Below are 23,932 nucleotides of genomic sequence, written 5' to 3'. Positions count from 1 at the left end.
CACACTGATCTTAACGATACATATGGGGATCCATTTTTGTATGAAATGTATATCACATTATAGTGATATCGTAACCATATTTTTCGTAGTGTACTTAGGAACAATACTATGTGATGCCACGTCATGTTTTGTCAAGGGGTGAAAGGTTGTGTTTCATCGCTTCCTGTGATATCACTTTGGGTGGGGTCAAATGACATCACTTCCTGTGATGTCATCAGAGGTCAAGGGTCATGTGGCACTTCCGCTACCCCTGGCATTTTGGTGAAATTACGTCACTGCCCCACGTGCATGTCAGCTACAGACCCATGCAACGGTAGTTTTACAATAGACCCTTTATCTTCTGTTTTGTTTTCAGACTCGAAAAGCAGAACATGGTAGAATTATTTTTCTCTTTAATTGTCAAAAAGTCACCTGTTCCCAAAATGTGAAGCATATTAGTATTTTGACTCGCACATCTTTTGGCATGGAATTGTAGGACTTCTCCGAAAAAGGTTAACAGAAGCTCTACAAGTACTGCTGGATGAGCCTGCCACAAATCGTGTACCTGTGTCTTCATCTCCTTCACGTCCTCCTCCGTGCACTTCTGGAACTCTTTTGCGTCGATCTTCTCGCGGACATTCTGGAGGTGGGCCAGCCTACGCTGCTCCCTCTGCTTGTCCTCCTCAGACATGGTCTGCATCCGCTCGCTTGCCTTCTGCTGCGCTATGTGCTTCGCTTTCATTGTTTGAAACCTTTTGGTGGCCCAGTCTTTCACCTTCATGTCTTCATTCTGGAGATGTTGCAATGTTTTCTGCCTAACAAAAAAAAGAAAATGTTACATAACACATATAAACGCCAGCTGCTGCACTTTCTGATATCATGTTATGAGTCCTTTATACTGCGCACATTACCACTGTAGTGGTTTTAAAGTGCCGAGCCTTGTCCATGTGGAGGCAAATTGTGACCTGTTAAAATGATCTAACCGGGCAATGTTTGCAGTTAAGAGCTTGTTTATTCAAGTTTAGCTCAAGCGACAGCAGGCACCACCTCTGAAGGCAGGACCCAACTGAACACCTTCAGAACTTCATAGAAAAACACTCCAAATCATAACACTCTAAGAATACTCATGACTCGCATGGAACAATGAATAAGAAACAGGAACAGAACATTGTGAATGGTCAATTCCACACTCAGAACTATATATCCTTGTTAGTACTTGTTCACTCCGTGTTTACCTAATAACAATTAGCGTATGTAAACACAACGCACCTTCCCCCTTTCAATAACCTGGTTTACTCTAGTACATAATCTCTCAACCAAAGAGGTTTACCTCTTCTTCTTTCTGTGCTGGTACTAGTATTTGTATCCTGTTGACCACTCTTATTAACTTCTCCAGATTCATGCACCAACTCATTGTCATTTCCATTATCATCCCCATCACTATTTTCTCCATCCTCCACTGCTTGACCATTGTTATTACATTTCACTAATTTGGACATGGACCAGCACTCTCCACCTTCCATTATGACCACATTCCCTCTTACTACCGCTATTTTCTTAGGCCCAATCAATTTGCTCTCACTACATTTAGGGGACACCCTGGGATTTTTTACATACACCATTTCACCTTCTCTCCATACCAAACTCTTGGATTTCTTTTCTGTGTCAAATCTTTCTTTGTATGCATTTTGGGCTTCTTTGATAAGTGTAACAATTTTATTTCTATCAATATTTACACTCTTGGCCAAGTCAAGCCACCCTGGACAGAGTTTTGTAGCCGGCTGCCTTCCCTTGAGAGATATAAATGGTGAGACCTTAGTAACAATGTGGGGCGTCGTGCAGTAATTCCAAACCATTTCCCTCAACACTTTCTGCCATTCCAGACCTGCCGCCATGGCCAACTGCAATCCTCCCTTTACAAATCTGTTAGCCCTCTCTACCAGCCCATTAGCCCTGGGTTGATAGAGTGCAGTTCTGTAATGCCTTATGCCAAACTTTTTGAAAAATTCCACCATTTTGTCAGAACAAAATTGGACGCCATTATCTGAAATTAATTCCGTGGGAAAGCCTTCCCTGTAAAATGTTTCTTCAAAAAATGATATCATTTGGGCCGTGGTTGCCTCACCAATTGCCTTCCACTCTATCCACTTTGAGTGATAGTCTACTAACACAATCAAATATTTGAGGTTCTCTCCTAAATTCTGTATTGGACCCATCAGGTCCACAGCCACCTTTTTCCAGGGTTCACCCGGAACACTAACGGGTCTAATGGGTGCTTCCCTCACCACCTTACTGTTATCACTCCTCTCACACTCTCTGCAGTTTTTCACACACTTCTCTATTCCACTGTCAATTGCCGGCCACCAATAAAATTCTCTGATATATCTTTTGGTTCCTCCCATCCCTAAATGACCTTGGTGAGCTATACTCACTAGCTTGGGTCTGACATTGCTAGGTGGAATAACTTTGGTACCCTTCCTGAGCTTTATGCCATCTTCCGATAAATTAAGCTCATCTTTTATGCAATAGAAACATTCACATTTTTTTTCTAGCTCGTTTTTGTGGGGCCACCCTGCCCTGGTCCACCCCTTGACTTGATTCAATATGGAATCCTCACTATCCGCAATCTCCCACTCATCTTTGCTTATGGCATTGTATTCAACCTCAGCAATACTCACACCCTGCTCTAACATCGCTTCCTCTGAATCCTTTCCCTCCACCGGTAACCTAGACAAACAGTCTGCTACTACATTGTCTCTACCAGCTATATACACCATCTTGAAGTCATAGGCTAGGAGTTCAATCATCCATCTAGAAATTCTGGGTGATCCTTTTGCCCACTCCACACTGCCTAGAAGTTGGACTAAAGGTTTGTGATCAGTTTTTATCGTGAAAGTCTGACCCCATAAATAATATTTGAAATGTGCTACAGCCCACGAGACCGCCAATGCCTCCCTCTCAGTCACAGAGTAGTTTCCTTCCGCTCCCTTCAACGGCCTTGAGGCAAACGCAATTATATGTTCAGTCTTACCAGAGTCCACTTGAGACAACGCTGCGCCTAGCCCCATATTGCTTGCATCAACCGATAACAGTTTTCCTTCCCGACACAAAACCTCCCAAGGAGGGTGCTTGAACTATGCACTCTTTTATTTTCCTGAAGGCTTCCTGGCATTCACCCGACCACTCAAACTTAACATTCTTTCTCAACAACTCTCCTAACGGAGTGGATATGGTGGCAAAACCATTTACAAATTTGTGATAGTACTCCGCCAGCCCCAAGAATGAACGTAACTGATCTTTATCACGTGGCTGGGGAGCACTGCTGATGCTATCAATGAGAGACTTTTTTGGAGCAATACCATCGCCAGAAATTCTATGACCTAAATAATCTACTTCTCTAACAGCAATCTTGCATTTTTTCCTTTGCACAGTTAAACCAGATTCTTTAAGTCTCACTAAGACAGCCCTCAAAACCTCATTATGTTCCTCTTCATTTTCAGCAAACACTAGTATGTCATCTTGAAACACTGTTACTTTTCTTAGCCCTCTAAGCACCTCCTCCATTACGCTTTGAAAGACAGAGGCAGCAGAAGCTAAACCGAAAGGCATGCGATTGTATTTGAACACTCCCTCGGGAGTGATGAACGCTGTGAGATGCCGGCAATCTTTGGACAACGGAACCTGATGATATGCCGCTGACAAGTCAATGATGGAAAATACTTTCGGTTCCCCCAGGGTGGAAAGAGTCTCCGATATGTTAGGAAGCGGATGTCTCTCTACAACTATGTTCCGATTTAGGCTGCGTAAATCCACACATAGTCTCAGATTTCCATTTGCCTTGGCTACTAGTACAACCGGCGATAACCATTCTGTTGCTGTTATAGGCTCAATTACTCCTTTGTCCACCAAGTCATTCAATTCGACACGAAGCTTACTTCTCATCTTCAATGGCACTTGTCTAACCTTGTGTATCACCGGTTGCACATTATTCTTTAATTTGATGTGGTGTTCAAAACTTCTAAGTTTCCCTAATTTCTCGTAAAACACTTCCGGGAACTCTTTAGTCCAGATGTCATCCTCCACTTCAGCAATGGATATAGGCTGAGGAGCATTCGCCTGTATTCTTACCCCCAAGTTCTTTTGTTCTTCCCATCCTAATAAAGGGGCTCCCTGGTTTGCTACCAGAATGTTGGCCTGGCATTCTTTTCCTTTGTAACTGACAGATGCAGCAAATTCCCCCAAGATTTCTATTGTAGATTCTCCATATCCACAGGCTCTAACATCTGTGGGTTTAATTGCCCCTTCGCCCTTCTTCAATATTTTTACTAAAGTGTCCCTTGATACTATGGTCCAAGGAGAACAAGTGTCCACTTTCATGACTAAACTGCGCCCATCAATCAGAAAAGTGTCTGCCGGTCCTTTCGCCTCGCCTGATATAGCTGAAATTTCAAAAACAAACTTGCCACTTGGTTCCTGGTTGGCTGACACTTCTTGAATGTTGTAATCTCTCCTGACTGACTCCTCAATGCTGGCTCTGTTCTCTACTCTGGGCTCGATGAAATTTATGGATGTAGCTTTGCATACATTTGCAAAGTGTCCTCTATTCCTGCACTTAAAGCATTCGGCAAATTTGGCAGGGCACGACGGAAAGTTTGCACCATGTCTGGGGTTGCCACATCTGGTACATGCATTTCTCGCGGTCCAATTTCCTTTCTTTCCGCTGGGGATGTTTGATCTTTTCTTCTGGTCTATTGCACAGACTGACATGGTGGTCGTATTTTGTTTGTCACTCTTTAGTTCCTTAACATATAATGATGTCTGTTCAATGCTCCTGGCTAATTCAAGCGCCTCATCGAGTTTCATGTCCTTGGCCAGTAACTTCTCTTGGATTCTTGCGTTATTAGTACACCTGAGTAACTGATCCCTGATTAGGGAATCAGTCAGATTCTCAAATTCACATGAGTAGCTTAATGACCTTAAACAGGCTACATATGATTCCACCGACTCTGACTGTTCCTGTACTCGCTGGAAGAATTTATGTCTTTCAAAACTGACATTCTTTCTGGGCTCAAAATGGTCCTGTAGTTTTTTGAGAGCTAATGCATATTCATCGGCATCACCCGCCTCTGGCATATGGTCTCCCGTCAGCCCATCAAAGATCCTGCGTCCTTCTGTGCCCAAATTGTGAACCAACAGAGCCCTTTTGCGAGCTGAAGAAAATCTGTCACCGCCCATTGCCACTAAATAGTTCTCAAATGTGTCCTTCCACTTGTCCCACCTGAGAAGTGGGCGGCCAGGTTCATTGAGAAACGAAATAGGTGGAGGAATTGATGCTGCCATGGTGATGTAGGGGCTGTGAAGCAGTAAGTCTTTGATTAATTGACGCAATTAACCCAATAGATAAATTTGTTCACTGCATGAACTTTTCCTTTGATGTACAGGCTCCTTTGTTCACTATATGAACACTTCCTTTTTTCTTTCATATGCGTTCTACAACAATTGTCATTGTGGTGTTCTTCCCCTTTTTTTTTCTTTGAGAAATTAGCTGGCGGTGGATTGACGTCACAATGGAGACCGGGGCTCTTGAATGTGGAGCCTTCGTTGCTGGGCGACTAGTGTCACAATGGAGACCGGGGCTCGAGTTGACACTCCCCCCACAGCGTGTATTGTAGCGCGTGTCTGCACGCGCCAGGACCAGCTGAGAGCGGCGTGTGCTGGCACGCAGGCGGGGGGGGGCGGGGCTATCGCGCAGCAGCTGCAAGCGTTTAGATCGCAGCTCGCGAGCCCGCTCTGCTGCCTGTCCTCGCGCAGCTCCCTCGCGGCTCCCCCGCGGCTCTCCCCCCGATCCTGACACTTGCCTGAATGGGTTTCCTCCCTCTGTCAGCTGTGTGCGGCTCCCTCGCGGCTCTCTTCTCCAAAACGAAGACGGCTTTGGTCCCAAAGAGCAGGCTTAGTTTCCTCCTTCTTTTCTTCTTTTCTTCTCCGCCCTCGATCCGCCTCGCCTGCTGTCGCTAGTACGGCGGGGTGCGGCGGAGAAGACACGGTGTAGGCAGCCCGGAATCACGGAGACAGATCAGCTGCATCCGGCGTCAGGGTCCTTGGTACAATCCTCGTCGCCAATGTTAAAATGATCGAACCAGGCAATGTTTGCAGTTAAGAGCTTGTTTATTCAAGTTTAGCTCAAGCGACAGCAGGCACCACCTCTGAAGGCAGGACCCAACTGAACACCTTCAGAACTTCATAGAAAAAGACTCCAAATCATAACACTCTAAGAATACTCATGACTCGCATGGAACAATGAATAAGAAACATGAACAGAACATTGTGAATGGTCAATTCCACACTCAGAACTATATATCCTTGTTAGTACTTGTTCACTCCGTGTTTACCTAATAACAATTAGTGTATGTAAACACAACATGACCCCGCCCAGGGTGGCAACCAGCCTAGGTTATACACAGGCAAAGAAACAACATGCTTGCCTGTTGCTGTGTATGTGTATGATTATGGATGTGTGTCGCAAAATGTCACCCATATAAAGTACTATACAAGAAACCTAGTAATACATATTTTAACCATTGTTGCTCAAAGTAAATGTGGAACACACAGATATATTTCCTTTCTGCTTGTGAGGGCCACATAGTCTAACTTTCTGGGTTGAAATACCATAGGCCTGTTAGAAATGGTCGACCCTTAAGAGGGATCCTGAAAGAGGCCGCTTAAAGATCTTGCCTAGTCATTTATGTATCATACAGTGTCCTTTTGTTGTTCATCACATAGATAGCTACATGAGCCGACACGAGTTTCACATCAGCAGGTGCTTTATCAAGTCTTGTTCCATCTTCGAGAGATTTTCATATTTTGCATTTATCCGAAGAAACACCCAAGAATCAGGATTCAGAAAAGCTTTGATGGGGGAAAATGTCTGTGTAAGTTCTTATGCGGCCACAATTGTAGGAGCGCAAGTCTCCCACTCTTAAGAAACCCCCACTAAGGATCCACACTTGTGATTTGACATTTGTATACTTTCTTCTCTTTAAGGGATACACACTGCACCTCAAGAAAATGATTCACCACCTGAATTGTGTAGTATTATAGTCATTTATATAGTGCCATTTCCCCATTTGAATGGCTTCAATGCGGTTTGTGATTGGAACGCCTTCTGGGACGGATGTCCAGGTATGGGAAAACATTCTAGGAGTAGACTTTAAGATGCCTGTGTGCATTCTGCCGGATTAGGATTTAAGAGGGCTGGCCAGGCTCCAGTACACAACCCAAGAGGTCAGGTGCGTGGGTGGGTGCTAAATAAAAGAAATGAGGACATGATCGTGCCCTCTTGTTGCTGTGCTACTTTTACTGTATTCACTTGCTGGCGTATGGGTTTGGACAACTACTGAACTACTATGGGGAAAATTCCAGCTGATTCTGGTTGCATTTGGAACTACGTGTCGTTCGTTATGGTGTCTTTTGGTTTCAAACGGCAATTGATAAGTACAGTTCTCCTTGTTTTTTTATGTTTTACATATATTGTCCAACTCCCCCAAACCGAGTGCATTAGCACCATTTCTAAATGCTCGACTGCAATTTCCAGCAGGGTGTCTTGCCATCCCCAGATCTAGTTACAAAAGGTTGGCCTGCCCATCAAAAGAGATTTAGTTCTGAGTTCCTGTTAGCACTCTAAAGGATCTTCTAAGCATTTTCATTTAAACATGTACTTTTCTTAAGCCTCTTCTTCAAAGATCGAAATCAGAATGGAATGGTGCAGGACAAAGATTGCTCCATGCTCCTGTAGACTCCAATGCATTGTAAGGGCATCCATCACTTCAGTGCCTCTCAGGTCCAAATGTTCTGCATTCCCATGTCACATCAAAGTCCTATGTTACAGTAGTTTGTTGAGTCAGTTAGGTTCTGCCATGTGAATTGAAAATGTGTAGCATGCCCATTGCCTTGATTACCACTCTAAGGCTTGTTTTCCCCTGAGCATAACATGCAGAATTGTATGAGCTCCCTGTGTTTTTTGTTGTGCTCATTCATGGTGTCTTGAGATTTACAGAGCAGCTGCATTACCCAGTGGCAGGGTGTGCGGTGGGCTGGGTTGCAGAAGGTGACAAGCCAAGCATATTTTCTTCCTGAAAGCTGGAAGATGTGATGGATGAGCGGACCGTATGAAGAACAGACACGGACAGAAGAGGGACAGAAGGCGTGCAGTTCCAGAGAGCAGACCGAGATTGAAGTGAACTGTTTTACTGCAGATAAGAGCAGCACACAACAAAGTCCCAGACACGAGTTCCTACACTAGAGTCAGGGATTGGGGTCCTCTCACCATGGCAGGATTGTCTCGGGTGGATAGCTCAGGGGCAACATGCTCGCCTTCGAAGCAAGATGACACAGAGCAACACAGGTTCGACCCCGTGTCCGCGCTTAGAAACCTCAGGGTATTAAGCGTGTTATAAATAGCCAATCATATCATATCATATCATGGCAGGGTCAGGGCCTCCGAATCATGCATTCTAGAGAGACCAGACTTTTTGAGAGCCATGTACAAGCTTTTCTGAGAGGGAGACTGAAAGGTCACTGATGGATACCAGAGCCTCTAGAGGACATCAGGCTCCTTGGGTCCTCAAAGAACTCTGACTGATCTTAGAGACACAACAGACAGGACTCTGTGAGCAAAAGGATTCTAGGCCCAGGATTTGATTCCATTACAGCGATGCCACTATGGAAAACTGCACGGTGATGTCTTGGAATATGTGTAACATGGCTTCACTCTGGATCAAGCCACTTAAGGATTTGTGACTTAGAGAGTTTTCAAGACAGCTGGATATGATGGGTGGAGCCCACTAACTCAGGAAACGCGTTCCTTAAGGAGAGCTCAAAAGGTCTATGAGACGACGCCTCACTCCTAATATAAAAGGGCTCTTAAATGGGAGATCCTAAAATCTCAAGGTCACTTTTTTAACCTCGTTCTAAAACCGGGGTCTGGATATTATGCAAAATAAGTGCAGGAGTCCTTAAAGTAGTCTCAGGCCAGCGCTCTGGAAGTTGTGTATGGTCTATACTTCCCTGTACTGGACTGCTGCCTGCACTACTGCCTGCTTCTAACTGAGGGTCTAACTATACCTCAAGAAAGCTTTCAACTTTGTCGTTTCATGTACAGAATGCACATATGATATGTTGCGGGTGTATAGTAACATTAAATTGATATTGGCTAAATGAAATACAACTAAAATTAAAATAATGCATGATAGAAATCAACAAATAAATAAAGAACGCTAGTGCTCAGTAAATGAGGCATGGATAATGTTTAGTGTGACACAGTGACTCAAAATGCAAATGTGAGAGCCATGATGACACGAAAATGAAATATAATACATGCAACGCCTTAAAGGAATGCCATACTGGCTGTTTATGTACCTTTCTGGATTCCATAAGGCAGGTGTCCATATATAAGAACTAAATAATATGTGAATGCTGGTATAGAAATCAGTCATGGATTTAATGGGGATGTGGTGAACAAGAAAGGCAATCCGTTGGCTAAGCAGTACCCATTGCTCTTTAGTGCTGCATACATCTCTCCCTTCACACAATGAGCATGGATGGAAAGGGAAAGGGTTACTCCAGTTGTGTCACTGAACCGTGCGCATCAGTGCAGATTCCTATTTTCAACCATTCCTCAGCTTATCACACACCAGCACCAAAGAATATTGCTCATCAAAGCCACATAATATTGCCTAGTTCACACCCTTTAGACCTGGTCCTTAGGTGGGGGGATGGATGGTCCACCTACTTCTTAGACCCATGGTGTTCTATTGCTATCAGATGTGGTACTGGGGGGTGGGGAATTGCTGCTTCTTTCTGGGTGCCACTCAGTCACTGGCATATAGGAGCAGATAGAGGCTGTTGAAGATGGTGCCACACTGTCACCACCTATGCAGCGGTGGCATGAGTGTGGAAGAGCAGGCAACGCCAAAGCCATGTCATCCACATGGACTGCCACAGATATGTACTACTATGTGACTGGGGAAGTAGTGTAAACCGTCTTTTATATTGTATAGGCGATTGCAGGGAGCCAGGTATCAAGGCTGGAGATGCAAGAGGGAACCATGGTGACCACATCTTCTATATGATAAAGCAGTGGTCAAAAGCCCTGTAGAGAATCTAAAGTACCCCCAGAAGCTGTATACTATGAGAAGCTCTGACAGCTCACTTCTATCGCTGCCCCCTCCCATGGCCCTGTTCAAATAAGCTTCTCTGATAGGGCATTGGCCCCCGAAGGTCCCATGACCACGTGTCATATACAGGAAATGGGACTCTGCTCTCAGCGAATAAAGTTTAATTAAAGTATTTATTACTGTTGATTTGTAAAGATGTTTCATATTACTTAGGAAGGAGTGATTTAATGCTCGAAATACAATCTCATAATAATAAAACTAAATTGTTTTGCCAATTTATTTTTATCACCTAACCATCAACAGAGTTTTATTAAAATATAGATTTAAAATTTTTTGCATCTTGAACTAAGATCCTGTTAATTGACAATCTACTCCACTTTTTATGGAAATGTTGGGTGTTCTTGAGTGTTCGAGTCATATTATGAGAATTATTTTTGTGATTAAGGGGGTAATTCATGGATTATTTGTGCTGGAAAAAACGGGATTTGGGCGCCATTCTGCCCGCAAATCCCTGTTCAACAAATGGGGATTTGCCGGCAGAATGGCACACAAATCCTGTTTTTTTCGGCGCAAATAATCCATGAATTACCCCCTTTATCTTTTGCACATGAATAAAGACTGTTAGGATATCATTGCTTTACTTGCTGTTTCAGAGAGCAATCCATTCACTTTTTTCATTACCTTGATATTACACAAACAACAAAATTCAAAGCACCACCTCATTTTAAAGATTCAATTTAATGAGAGGTGTTACATTTTATATCATGATTATTTCACATTGTCCTTTCCGCCATTCTCTTTGCTGCAGGTCAATGCACCCACCAAGACCTTTTGCCTTCCTAAAGCTCTGGAGGGGGAATCTCCATCCACGAGTCAAAGCATAAACATTTTTGGTGGAAGATTTCAACGTATCCAACACCCCTCAATCTGGAACTCCCTGTAAAGCTCTTCAGAACAATGACGTTTCGTACCAGATATCCGGTCCAAATGAGAAGAATGCTGTGCCAGGGTGTCACAGAGTCCCCATGCTACTCTCCCTGCACCGGGGAGGCCCGAGAAGCTGGTGGTGCAATGATAGTTCAAAGCACTGGGTCCGGGCACTTGATGGTAAAATAGAGAGAATACCACAAATAGATACCAGTACAAAGAACTGGAGACTGGGTTGAGGTAGAGAGCTAATAGAAGTTGGGGTAAGGTGGTACAAGGACAATAATAGAGTGGAGCAGAGCAAAAGAGGAGCAGAAGTGGCATGTGCCAAGTAGAACTCCAGCAAGGAGAAGAAACCAGGAGCGAAGCACAACAAGGAAGTTGAGACGCAAGGAGCGCAGTCTCAATGGCAGTTATATTGCCCAGAGGGCTGTGCGGCCCAACCTGCCGGTTGCTAAGTAACGCCATGATGCTTCCTGGTGCGGAGGCGCAAAGGCAGAGACATGGCATTGCAACGCATGTGTGTTAGCCCAAAGACAGTGATGACCAGCTGCAAGGGCCCTTTCGATGGAGCGGGAAGAATGCCGGAGCACAAAGGCGAACTGCGAAACCACCGCGGGTAGAGCTTCCAGGCTCCCCTCGCCGATGACCTGGGCTGCTGATTACGGAGGGTAAGACGGGGCGCGCCTCAGCGTGTGGGACTCCCTCTTCTGCTATGATTCAAATTTGTGTATGACAGCCCACATGTTCCACTCTATTAACTACAGGCCTTAGCCCACTGAACAACTCTTTAGACACTTGTGCCATCTCCCATTTTCCATCACTGCCACCCCAGTGCCTCCCCTGGTATTCTCAAGACTTGCAAGCACCCATCCTGTGGCATAAGCACAATATAAAGTGCATACTGTAAAATATAATATTAATCTTGGCTTGAAAGATATGATACATCAACAGTAGTTTTCTGCAGTATGTATCCAACTATGCATCTTTCAACCACAAATAGGGACCTGGTACATGGGGGACAATATCCGGGTAATACTAACTGTGAAGACAAAAGATCCCCTCACTGAAGAGTGTGTGAAAGTAAGGTATAATGTCAGATTCCACTGGTACAAGTATAACCCCATAAGTGTTGTTATGATGTAGAATAACAGAAGTTGTATGGGTACTGGATACTTAAAGTGCCCTTGTGAAGTAATTCTACATCAGAAGGGTCAATGGGTAACGATGGACATGTCTGGTACTGGGGTAGCAAAGAATGAATAGGATCCATGTGTCTTCATGTCCTTGGTATACCTGTGGTGTTCTTGAGTCTCATTGTATTGCTGTTCCGCCTGCTGTTCTCTTTTCGACTCCCACTCTAGATGATGCATTTTTTTCCTTCGCAGATATTCAATGGACGCTTGTTTTTGTTTCTCCTTTTCAATCTGATTTTCTCCCAGTTGTTCTACGAGAGGACGTCCCTGTGGCTACAGGAGAGAGTTTGGATTAAAGTTGTGAGCATTTACATATTTGTAAAATAGGTTAACATGCACTGAACTGTATAGATCAAGTTTATACCGATCTACACAATCCACCACAACTACTTTTAAAACCTTAAAAAATAAACATTTTGTCAGAACAGCAATTCCTCCCAGGGGGCATCTGCAGACCATCCCCAAAAGCTAGGTCAGAGGACCGTCACTGTAGGCGCATCATTGTTTTTTTCAAGGAATTTGCACATGTGTGGCCTTCACATTACAGACCCCCTTTCCGATGGTGTTAAGATGGATTTTAGAATAAGCCCTGTCGGACAGATTCTGAGAGGTCACCCTGTTCTGGAAAACAGAGAAAGACACTAATGTCTAGCCAAACTCTATCTGGGTCGTGTGACTGAACAGCAAGGCTTAGAATTAGGAGGGCTGATAGGAAGGTGGCCTTGTTTTAACGGTTATGGTATTTGCGGTGTAGGGAGTGGGGTCCCTTTATTATTATTTTTTTTGTCTCTTGTGGTTGTGATTCTTTTGTTGGTTATGTTTCACTACGGTTGGTTTTCTGCTTGATATGAATTATTTATGATGCTCTTGTCTTTTTGTACATTTCATTCTTTATGCTGACTGTGAAACATTGTTACTTTTACTATTGTTGTTTATGTGAAAATTAATAAAGTGTTGTTAAAAAAAAAAGAATTAGGAGGGCATGAAAGTGGTGAAACAGTCAGTTAAGTGCACACAGGGCACTCTTAATAATACAAGTTAGGCAAAATGTAAAAAAATGCAGTTATTTACTTAGGCTTTAGACAAATTCTTAGCACTCAAAAACTGCAGGTAAGTAATGCACTAAATCATTCACTACTAATATATACACACATTCACTTTGGTGTGCCCGGCTAAGAGCAGTAGCACTTCACTTTTAGAATACCGTTAGAATCAGGTTTAGAAAGCCGTAGATGTAGCTAAGCAAATGAATAAAAAATTAAAACCAGGTAAGAAAACAATGGCCAAGAGAGCTGACACGATACAAAACCTTGGAAAACGAAGATACTATCCTTTAAAAAGTCCTTCCCTAGCTAGAAAAGAGGGGGTCTAGTTCCCTTAGAGTCATAGGTTCCATTGTGGGTCTTTGCAGGAGAATAGGAGTCTCTTTAGGAATGAATGAAACATTCAGCAAGTGTTGGCAAGAGCTAACACGCAGTTTGTAATTGTCCCAAAATTAAATAAGAACTGAAGAAAAGTTCTTAGCAGACCCTCTCCCAATCCAATCACCTTAGGGGAGACCCATTGGAGGATACCTGACCGGATAACCACTGCTCACGGTTGGGCAGGGGAGAGGTAGTGCCAGGACTTTTCACCCAAACAACTCTGTGGAGATGGGTGGGGCAAACCATGTACGTTTACTCACCCCCTGTACTCCGATTCAATCACAGACCATCATATGTGCCCCGGAATTCGCTGGGCCTTCTGGATTTGTGCCTTTGGTTGAAGGAAGTCCTCCAAGAAACTCAGGTACAGTGGTCACTTCAGGCATTGTGTTTTTGTATCTGGCTAGATTGCGGTTCTGTTCTTTGATGGATCGGTTTCAGACAATGGACAGTTGGACACCCAGGACACACTCCACCACTAAAGTAACAACCTCAGAGGACTCCCAGGACAAGATGCAGTTGGTGAACAGTGATGGCCACTTGAAGAAAATGGCACAAGGTGACCCTTGAGGAAGAAATAAAGAGGCTGGTCCTGCAAGGCCCTTCTTTGTGATGAAGAGCTGCAACATCAGCAGAATGCTTCTTGTTCCATAAACTGAGGATTGCAGAGTCCCAAGACTCATCTCAGGATGGCAAATGGTGCAGCAAAGTAGCCCAGGAAGACATCTGGCTAGCCCACAAGATAGTCTCGAGCAACTCCAATATTTTGATCTTGTAGCAGATGTTGGGAATGGTTGTTCAGGGGTCAAATCACAGATGAAGGTCTCCAGGAGATTAGCAGAGAGACAGGGCTTTGCCAGGATGCTGGCTACCTCCCAACAATGACTTACAGTTCTTGAGTGGGCTTCTCTCCTTTGCAGTGGGGAGGGGGGTTGGCTCCAACAATGATCTGTTGAACAGCTGATGGAGTCCCCCTTTTACCCAGGATCCAGGCTGGAGTTCCCCCAGACAACTATTGTTAAGGATCTGCACCATTCATATTGGCAGGCGCTGTCCAATCCTGAGCATCCTCTGACCACCATATATGACCAGGAACCGGTTCACTCAGGTATGGGTGTGGAATGGGTCCAGACAGACCCAGCCCCCACATCCGCAACATACAGAGAGAGGCATGTTGCCAGCAAGGGTTTGAGCTTTCACTGGGGAAGGTCTTATCATACATTTGATTTCCAATCCGTTTTTTGGCCTGATTGGTGGCCTTTGGAGGATTTGTGTGTGCTTCCAATATGTTTTTTGGCCTGTTCAGTGCTTTCTGGAGGGATCTGCGTGAGTTTTTACTTTGACTTCCAATACATTTTTTGAGCTGGACTGCAGCTAGAGTTCCCTGTCTTTGTGTAGTAGTCCATTGCTTGTTTCTGCCCTTGTTCCTTTCCCCACTCAACCCCTTAGCAATTGGCTAAGGCAGTCAGGTGCGCCTTTCCTTTTCTCCAGGAGGCCTTCTCTGACTGCTTCCCTCTGCTTCTCCCATTCACCTCATCCACTGCCTGACCCTCCCTCCCCACTGCCCCCTGTCATCCCATTCAGTTCTCATTGGGACGTACCCGACCCCCTCAGGCCCCACGTGACTGGAACAGCTGCATTTTAGAGGCCCACCCAGGGCAGCCTTGTCCAGGCAGCTTGCAAAGGGCCACGGCTAAGGGCAGCTCCCTTGAGCAGCTCTTACTCCCTGTTTGCCCCTGTTCGCCAATGGACGCCGGACAGAACATCCCGCAGCTACAACTCGGGTAAGGTGTACGGGCGAGGAGCACAGCCATTACTGTGCTCCAATAAAAACCTGCCACATTTACACTGCTACCATTCACTCCTAGCATGATATTGGTCTACACTGCACACTCACCTGTTAGCCATTTGTTGAACTCTAAAGAATCCAGAGGGTAGGCCGAGCATGACACTTGGAAGTATAGCAAAGTTAGATTGTCGTAAATCTTGGAACCATTGTGAGAGCGAGCAGGGTATTGCGCTTGGAGGAGTCGGTCCATGTCTCACACAAACTTTGAGCACAGGCAAGCAAGGTATTACACCCAGGTGACTATTCGGTGTAGGCAATGTACTGCACTTGGATGGATTTTGGGGGTATACAATGTATTGCACTTAGTTGGATTCGGGGATGGGCAATGTATTGCACTTGGATGGATTTGGTGGTACGCAATGTATTGCACTTGGATGGATTTGGGGGGTAGACAATTTATTGCACTTAGTTGGATTCGGGGATGGGCAATGTATTGCACTTGGATGGATTTGGGAGGTAAGCAATGTATTGCACTTGGATGGATTTGGGGGTAGACAATGGGCCTCATCACGAGTTTGGCGGTAACCCTTAAATGTGGTGGTGACGCTATTACGGCCGCACTTAAGGGTCTGCCAAGTCACAGGTTTGGCGGATTGTCCCCCAGCTCTGAGCTGGGGACAAATCTGCTGCAATGTTGCCGATTTTCGGTGCTATTACCGCCAACGGTAATAGCACCGAACATTCCCCATTGGGCCCAATGGGAAATGTGAAATTCCCGAATGGGCCCAATGGGGACTTACCGTTTCGCCAAACCCGTGATCCGGTGCTAATAGCGCCAGGGGTTTGGCGGTAGGGCTAATAGCCCCGCGGTAATACCACCAGAGTTAGCACCCAACTCGTGATGAGGCCCAATGTATTGCACTTGGAGGGATTTTGGGGGTAGCCAATGTGTTTCAATCAGAAGTATTTCGAGGGTAGGATATTTATTGTTCTTAGATTGACTGTGAGGGGTTGGCAATGTATTGCACTGGATGGATTTGGAGGTAGACAATGTATTGCACCTAGATGGATTTGGGAGGTAACCAATGTTTTGCACTTGGATGGATTTGGGGGTAGACAATGGGCCTCACCACGAGTTTGGCGGTAACCCTTAAATGTGGCGGTGATGCTATTACCGCTGCATTTAAGGGTCCGCCAAATCACGGGCTTGGCGGATTTTCCCCCAGCTCTGAGCTAGGGGCAAATCTGCCGCAATTTTGCCGATTTTCGGCGCTATTACCGCCAGCGATAATAGCACCGAACATTCCCCATTGGGCCCAATGGGAAATGAGAAATGATAGCGCCAGGGATTTGGGAGTAGGGCTAATAGCCCCGGCGGTAATACCACTGGAGTTAGCACCCAACTCGTGATGAGGCCCAATGTATTGCACTTGGAGGGATTTTGGGGGTAGCCAATGTGTTGCAATCAGATGTATTTCGGGGGTAGGCAATTTATTGTTCTTGGATGGATTGTGAGGGGTTGGCAATGTATTGCAGCATTGGAAGTATTTGTGAGGGTGGCCAATGTGTTGGACCCCATCATTAGAAAGGTGGCCATTGCTTCTGCTCTTAGATGATTTGTAAATGTAGCCAAGGTTTTTTCTCTGTGAACATTTATTAGGGTAGCCAACATGTTTCACTTAGAAGAGATGTGCGGTTGGCCAATGTGCTACACTTGGAATAATTCAGGAGGGCGATATGGGTGTTGCTCTAGGAGGATTTTGTTAGAATGTAGCCTTTGCACCAGAGGATCTCTTGTGATAGTCTTAGTGTAGCACTTGGAAGGGTTGTGCAGTTGACCAGGATGCGGCACTTAGTTGAGTTCTACCATTGAATTCTAGGTGATTGAAGATTTTGTTCCACTACTTGAAATGCAGGTGTCAGCACAATTCTGCATTTACAGTTAAGTGGAGTCTTGAATGTAGCCACTTAATGATAGCTGGATGCACGCAGAATGTATCCACCATAATTTATCAACCCAGATGTTTTAGAATGTTGCTGAATGTACCAATTCTAGGCTTTCATTTGATTATAATCAATGTATTTTTCCTCTCGCACTCTGCGCTTTTGGAATTAGCCAAAGGTGCTGCCACCCTCCCGCACCCTTTCACATACAACTCCAATGACACTTTGCACAACACTTCTGCCATAAGAATGTAGCTACCTTTCACAGCAAAAATTCATACTGTAGCTAAACACATAATTAGCTATCCTCTTACACACACCCTACAGCTTATTTCCCTAGTCTACCTCTCCCCACCCATACACATGCCAATTAGACATGGGTGGGTAGCTAACAGGGACTCAGCCAAGCCCTCATAACCTTTAATGGCCATTATGCACACATGCATTCTAGCACCTCCTAACTTTCCCATACTTCAGACTTTGGTCCACTGAGGGCTTTCAACCTACAGCATGTTGGGACCATACCCATGGTGAAAGACACTATACAAATGATGAAATTAAATATATGGAAAATCCAGCCCTGGCAGGGCAGAAAGAAGGTTAAACTACAAGGTGGATAAAGGACAGGCGAAAATGCTGTGGCACAGCCATTTTAGAGTATATTTTACTCTAAATGGCACTATGCAGTAAAATGCAAAAGTGCACAAGAGAATAAAAAAGAAAATGGTAAAAAAGTACCCACATTCTACCAGCCCATCCTGGACATACCATGAAAGTAACCACAAAGTTGCCAAAAACAAAGTTACAGAGACAAAAATGTCTCTTCCGTACTTCACAAATGTTGCTATGGAGAACAGAGTTCTCCTGCACTGATAGCCTTGGGGACTGGTCAGTGCCCCCAAAACAGAGGTAAGTGAAGCAAAAAGGCTTCACTTACCTCCAAAAAGTCAGGAAAGGTTCAAAACAATATCAAAAAGCGTGATGTCCCGTTAACTTTTATGGAGGGAAAGCAGCAAAAGAAAATCTGCCCTAACAGATGGCCTAGCTGGGGAAATCTTCTGAGAGGCTTCTAGGATCTGGAAAGGCTTGTGGCAGCCTGTAGGCCACTTCCAAGGCACAGCATAACCCGCCGTTGGCAGGACAGAGCGCAGCGGGGCCCTTTTGGCAGCATCTGGAAAGCATGACTAGTTTCCCAGATAGTTGCGGATCCTAAATCGTCTCTGTTCGTGTCCCAGTGCACCGCAGCATAATTACATTAGATTCAGGTGAGATCAAATTAGGAGAACATCTCCTCCAATTCCGTCACTGTTGTAATCAAAACTCTCAGATGCCCGTGCTCACAAATGATGGCTCCATCGGTGGGAGTCTGTTTACCGAGGCTAAAGCTGCTTACTTTTGATAAAAGGGAACCCTTTTTTGTTTCTTTTTCTTTCCTTTTTTTTTTACATAAAAGCTTTCTTTAGAACAACTCAACAAATCTAACAAATCCTCCTGATGAGCCACTGAAATTAAAGTGGAGAAACACGTGTAGATGTTTCTACTATGCTTTCACTGTCAAGCAAACTTTGAGAAGGTTTAAGTTTCATAAAAAACCTGCAATCAAGTGAAAGAGGAATTGTTGTCACTATGAAAATGATGATTACAAGCTGTTAATAAGTCATGTACCCAAGCCGATTGATGCAAAGATTATCTAATCCAAAATTACAAACCAAGATCTATGAGAATTAAACCAATCGCCCTAAAGTTTGAAAGTGTCTTTTCTTCAAATTATACGTTGGCGCATTTTGGATGACCCTTCTAAGTAATAAAGCTGCTTAATACCCCAACATCATCGCAGCAGCATCTAACCGGAGAAAAGCCCTCTTCTAAATAGTAAAGCATTGTACCAAACCCTCACCCCACACAGCAGTGCCAGAAAGCCAGGAAAAATGTGATGCATCAACAACTTTTGTCTTGAAAAAAAATAGGCAAAATCCAACAAGTCATCTAATCAACCTCCCACAGCATTAGCCCTCCTGCACCTTAGCACACCAACTGCCACTCTGGACTAAATTCTCTCCTCTCGCTCTGTCATAGCTTCTCAAAACAATCACCTCCATGAAACCTATTCCCTACTCTGACAATATCCTGGCCTCCACCATTAAACAACCGATGTGCCCGGTGCTCAACTCCTTCCTCGGCATCATTAATGCCTCCCTCACCGAAGGCTCATTGCCAGACACCCTCAAGACTGGCATCATACAAACATTTTTGAAAAAAATGACTCTAGACCCAGACGACCTGGTCAACTACCGGCCCACAAAGAACCTCATGTTTATTAGCAAAATCGTGGAAAATGAAGTCGCTACACAAATTGCCAGAATCTGTAATGTAATGTATTTCTGACCATTGGCATGACTCGCTTTCTCACACTTGGCTGTTACTGAGTTTGAACTTGGTTTAGATATGAACACTGATTTACCAAGGATGCTGTTACCCATTGCACTTTTCCCCCAGGATCTGATGCCGCTCTGTTAAGCTTCTTCCATTGGTTCTTGCAAAACATCCATGCCAAAGTCTACCACTGCCTTGAGTAAAAGAACTACACCTCCTAACCTACTATCAGTTGGTATTCCACCCCAATTGTAGCATCGAGACAGCAACCATGCAGGTGGTGGATGATGCCCTCCAAATCATGGATCAGGGTGACAAATGCCTCCTCCTCTTCCTCCTTGAACTCTCTGCTGCATACGACACTGTAAACCACCACATCCTCCTCTCTTGATGAACATGTTGCATTCTTACTGACTCCCAGTCTCCTGTGGAGTCCCTCAAGGCTCCATCCTTTCACTGATCCTTTTTAACCTTTACATGGGCCTCTGGGCACACTCCTCAATGATCCTAATATAGGCACCCACCAATACGTGGATGATGCTTAGTTGACCCTGACAGTAAAAAAGCCCACAGGACATCAGTTGTCTCTGCGATTACCTAGCCTTCATCCAGTTGTGGATGTCGGCTGCCTACCTCAAGCTTAACCCAACTAAGACCAAATACGTCCTTATTGGTCCCCCTGATAAACAACATGCTGTTCAAAAATGGCTCAATAAATTGCATCTAAAAAGATTTGATCTGCAACTCTCAGTTTCAGCTAAATGTGCAGACTTCACCATTGACATCAGCCTGTCCTTCCAGAAATACATAGCTAAGAAAGCCCAAACAGCCTGGCTCTAAATCTCCACCCTTCTCGAAATCAAACCCTTCATCCCTCCTCGGGACTTCCACACTGTAGTGCAGGCGCTTGTGGTCTTGCACATAGATGAGGGAAATGCCGTCCTGATAGGGCTCCCAGCTGCTCATCTGGCTCTTCTAAAAGCAGTCCACCACTCTGCAGCATGTCTTACTATGGGGCTGCAGAAATCCAACCAAATCACCCCATCCTGCGCAAACTACATTGGCTTCCTCTTCAAACCAGGATACTGTTCAAGTCTGCATGTATCATCTGCAAAGCAGTTGAGAGTAGCACACCAGCGTACCTGGCGGCTATGCTCGACATATTTGGTGACACACACTCCTCACGCAGAAAATTGACCAACCGGCTCAAATCACAACTTTCAACAAAGAGAGGAGTTGCAAACAATCTTTCTCTTGTCACACATCCACCCTCTGGAACTCTATCCCGGTATAGGCTCCAAATGCCTCACAATATTCCAGTTTTGCAAATCTCTCAACATGTTGCTTTTTCAACAGCACCTGACCAAAGACTAATCCAAATGGATGCACAGACCTCAACTCACAGTACTGCGCTACTGTTGTAAGATACCAGTCTGCACTATAAAAAATAAAATATAAAAGAACCTAGGCTCCCATAAAGTGAGCGGGCAGTTGGACACAGCTTTGGGTGAAAGGAGTTGGTGATCACATGGAAGAGGTGGATGAAGGTGAAGAGAGGTTGAGAATAGATTGAGGAGGGGTAAAGAGGAGGTTGAGGGCAAGCAGAAGGAAGAGGTTGGTGAGAGCATCAAAGAAGAGGGATTAAAGGGCAGTATAGCAGAGGTTCGGGTAGATAGTGTAGCTAGAGAAAGGAGAGGTCTGAAAGAAACACTAGGAGAAGGTTGGAGGAGAAATGGGAGACAGAAAGGAGGTTGGAAGGAAAAACCAGACGGACATTGGAGGAGACATTGGGGAATGCAAGGCAGTTGGAAAGAGATACCAGAAGAAGGTTGTAGATCTCATAGAAATAAGAGGCAATGGAAAGAAACACCAGAGGTGGTCAGAGGAAATACTTGTGAGAGGAAGAGGACTGTTATTGAATGTCCGGAAGTGATTGGATGAAACACTGAACGATAGTTTGAGAAGGATCAGAACCAGAATAATCCAACCTGAAAATGGTGAGGCTGGGAAATGTGGAGGTAAAAGCATATTTAAAGGGGTGTATGAGGAGAGGCAGGTTGGAAGGAGGAGATAGGATGTGCAAGAGAGATCCCCATAGGCACAAAAACAAGCTAACTTATTAAAATGTATCTGCTTTTACCAGTGCTCTAGCTAGCTATATCTGAAGATGAAATGCCTCCATGGCATTCACCAAAATAAACTGTGGATCTCCATCATCCATACTTGAAACTCAACCCTATCAAATCAGAGTTCATCCTCCTTGAGGCGCCACCAAACACTACCAAGTTTAAAACTGGCTAGCATAGATGGATTTTGATGGCTTCTACCCCCAAATCGCCCCTAGGGCAAACTCCCTACCCTTCATCCTTGATTGTGACCTCTCCTTTAAAGTACACATCACCAAGAAGACACAAAGAGCACATTACCTATGCCGGACCAAACCCTTCACATCCACCTCAGTCATCCAGGCCCTGGTACGCTTTCACCTGGATGGGAGCAATGCCCTGATGGCAGGTGTCCCAACCACTACTCTAGCCCCTCTGAAAGTTGTCTAGCATGCCACAGCTCACCTCATCGCAGGATTCAAAAGATTTGAAAACATTTCTTCGATACTGCACTGGTTACTCCTCCAAGCTCACATCACTGTCAAGACAGCCTGCATCCCCTACAAAGCACTAATGTCCAAGCCACCATCATACTTAGCTGAAAATATCACCATCTCAGGAGGTCCACATAACACCAAGAGCCTAGATATCACCAGATCGTACTCCAAGAAGTACAAAGCCAGACAACCTGTATTCTATTGTTATGCTCCCATGCTCTGAAACAACCTTCCTCCCAACATTAGGCTGGCTCCATCGCTCCTGCGATTCAGGAAAGCTCCAAACGCCCTGCTCTTCAAAGAATTCTTCACTGACAATGAGGACCATAGACTGGCAAGGCGATCCTCTCCCCATCCTCTGTTCCACGCCCTTTAATGTACAGTGCTCTGTTGCTTTCCAGGTAGGTGTGCACTATATAAATCGCCTAAATACATAGAGTTCTATATCGGGAGCCATTTTTGCCCATTTCAACGACAGTTCATTTTGAAGGGCATTAATTGGGCAGTTTTTAAAATACCTAAACAAAGATATTCCCAGCCTAGGTTGATTGACATCTAGAGGTGAATTGCTAAAAATTGAAAGAGGGATACAAAAATGATCAGACCAGGTCAATACAATTGGTACACTCAGAGTATTTTTTCAGTTGCAATCACAAAATCTAAAATATTTCCCTTCTTATGCATAGGATGCTTAATACATTGCTGCAGGTCCTAAGTCAACACCATTGGGCCAAATTGTTTCCTCGTCTCCAATGTACCATCCTTTAAAGGCAAAGGAGTTCTGAATATACTTCTGTCTTGAACATTGAAATGCTCATACAACAGTGAGATCCCTTGAACTTGCCAAATATTGTGACGGGCATCACAGAGGTCACTGACATTTTAGGCTTTGGATCAAAGATGTCTCTTTAGCATCACCAAGTGGAACAGCGTCTATATGGATAGGATTAGATAGACATCGTGTGTGGAAGGGCGTCGACATTAATGATAGGCCCTTATTTCTTGCATGTATATGTTTCAAGCATTGTGATTTGCTGAAAGGTGAACCTGTGTGTATGCCTTATCTGAAACTGGTTGCCTTTGCTGACAATTTAATGGAAGAATCCCAACTATCCAGACTTGAAAGAACAGTGTTCCTTTTGCTACATGTTTGTGTTGGAGGATTGGGCCTGTTTTGTGGTCAATACTGTAATGATTATCACTTTTAATGGTGTTATCATCGTTGCTGTCCTTTAGTCACAGTGTGATGTTTATTGGGGCATTTGAGGCTGCACTTGACAGGACAGCTGTGTGGCTTTACCTGTACTTGTTTTGTTTAACGTGACAGCAAAAGGGGAAGGCGATCATCTGAAGTGAACATTATTTGGGAGCTATTTGGAAAAAGAGGAGAGCTGGTGGTCAGATTTTGTGGGCGGTGGAGTTGTGATTAACCACCACCGTGTTTATAATAAAGTTGAGGTTCAGTGTGCATCTTCAGAAGCTTATTATTAAAATCAATGCCTTGGAATCCATATCCCCACAGAATT

General features: G+C 44.5%; 1 protein-coding gene across 2 annotated transcripts in view; it reads right to left on the bottom strand.

The window, feature by feature from the left end:
- C11H11orf16 (chromosome 11 C11orf16 homolog) overlaps positions 1-23,932 on the bottom strand; it is a 251,596-nt gene that overhangs the window by 53,217 nt on the left and 174,447 nt on the right. For both annotated transcript variants that reach the window (XM_069623695.1, XM_069623696.1), the window contains 2 exons: positions 12,375-12,547; positions 545-794 (listed from right to left, as the gene is read on the bottom strand). In XM_069623695.1, the coding sequence (XP_069479796.1) occupies positions 545-794; positions 12,375-12,547 (423 nt within the window). The remainder of the gene's footprint in view (positions 1-544; positions 795-12,374; positions 12,548-23,932) is intronic.

The sequence above is a fragment of the Ambystoma mexicanum genome, chromosome 11 (assembly GCF_040938575.1).
Source record: "Ambystoma mexicanum isolate Mex_15411 chromosome 11, UKY_AmexF1_1, whole genome shotgun sequence".
Classification (NCBI taxonomy): domain Eukaryota; kingdom Metazoa; phylum Chordata; class Amphibia; order Caudata; family Ambystomatidae; genus Ambystoma; species Ambystoma mexicanum.
Note: the sequence above shows the minus strand (reverse complement) of the source record. Positions and strands in the feature narration are given on the sequence as shown.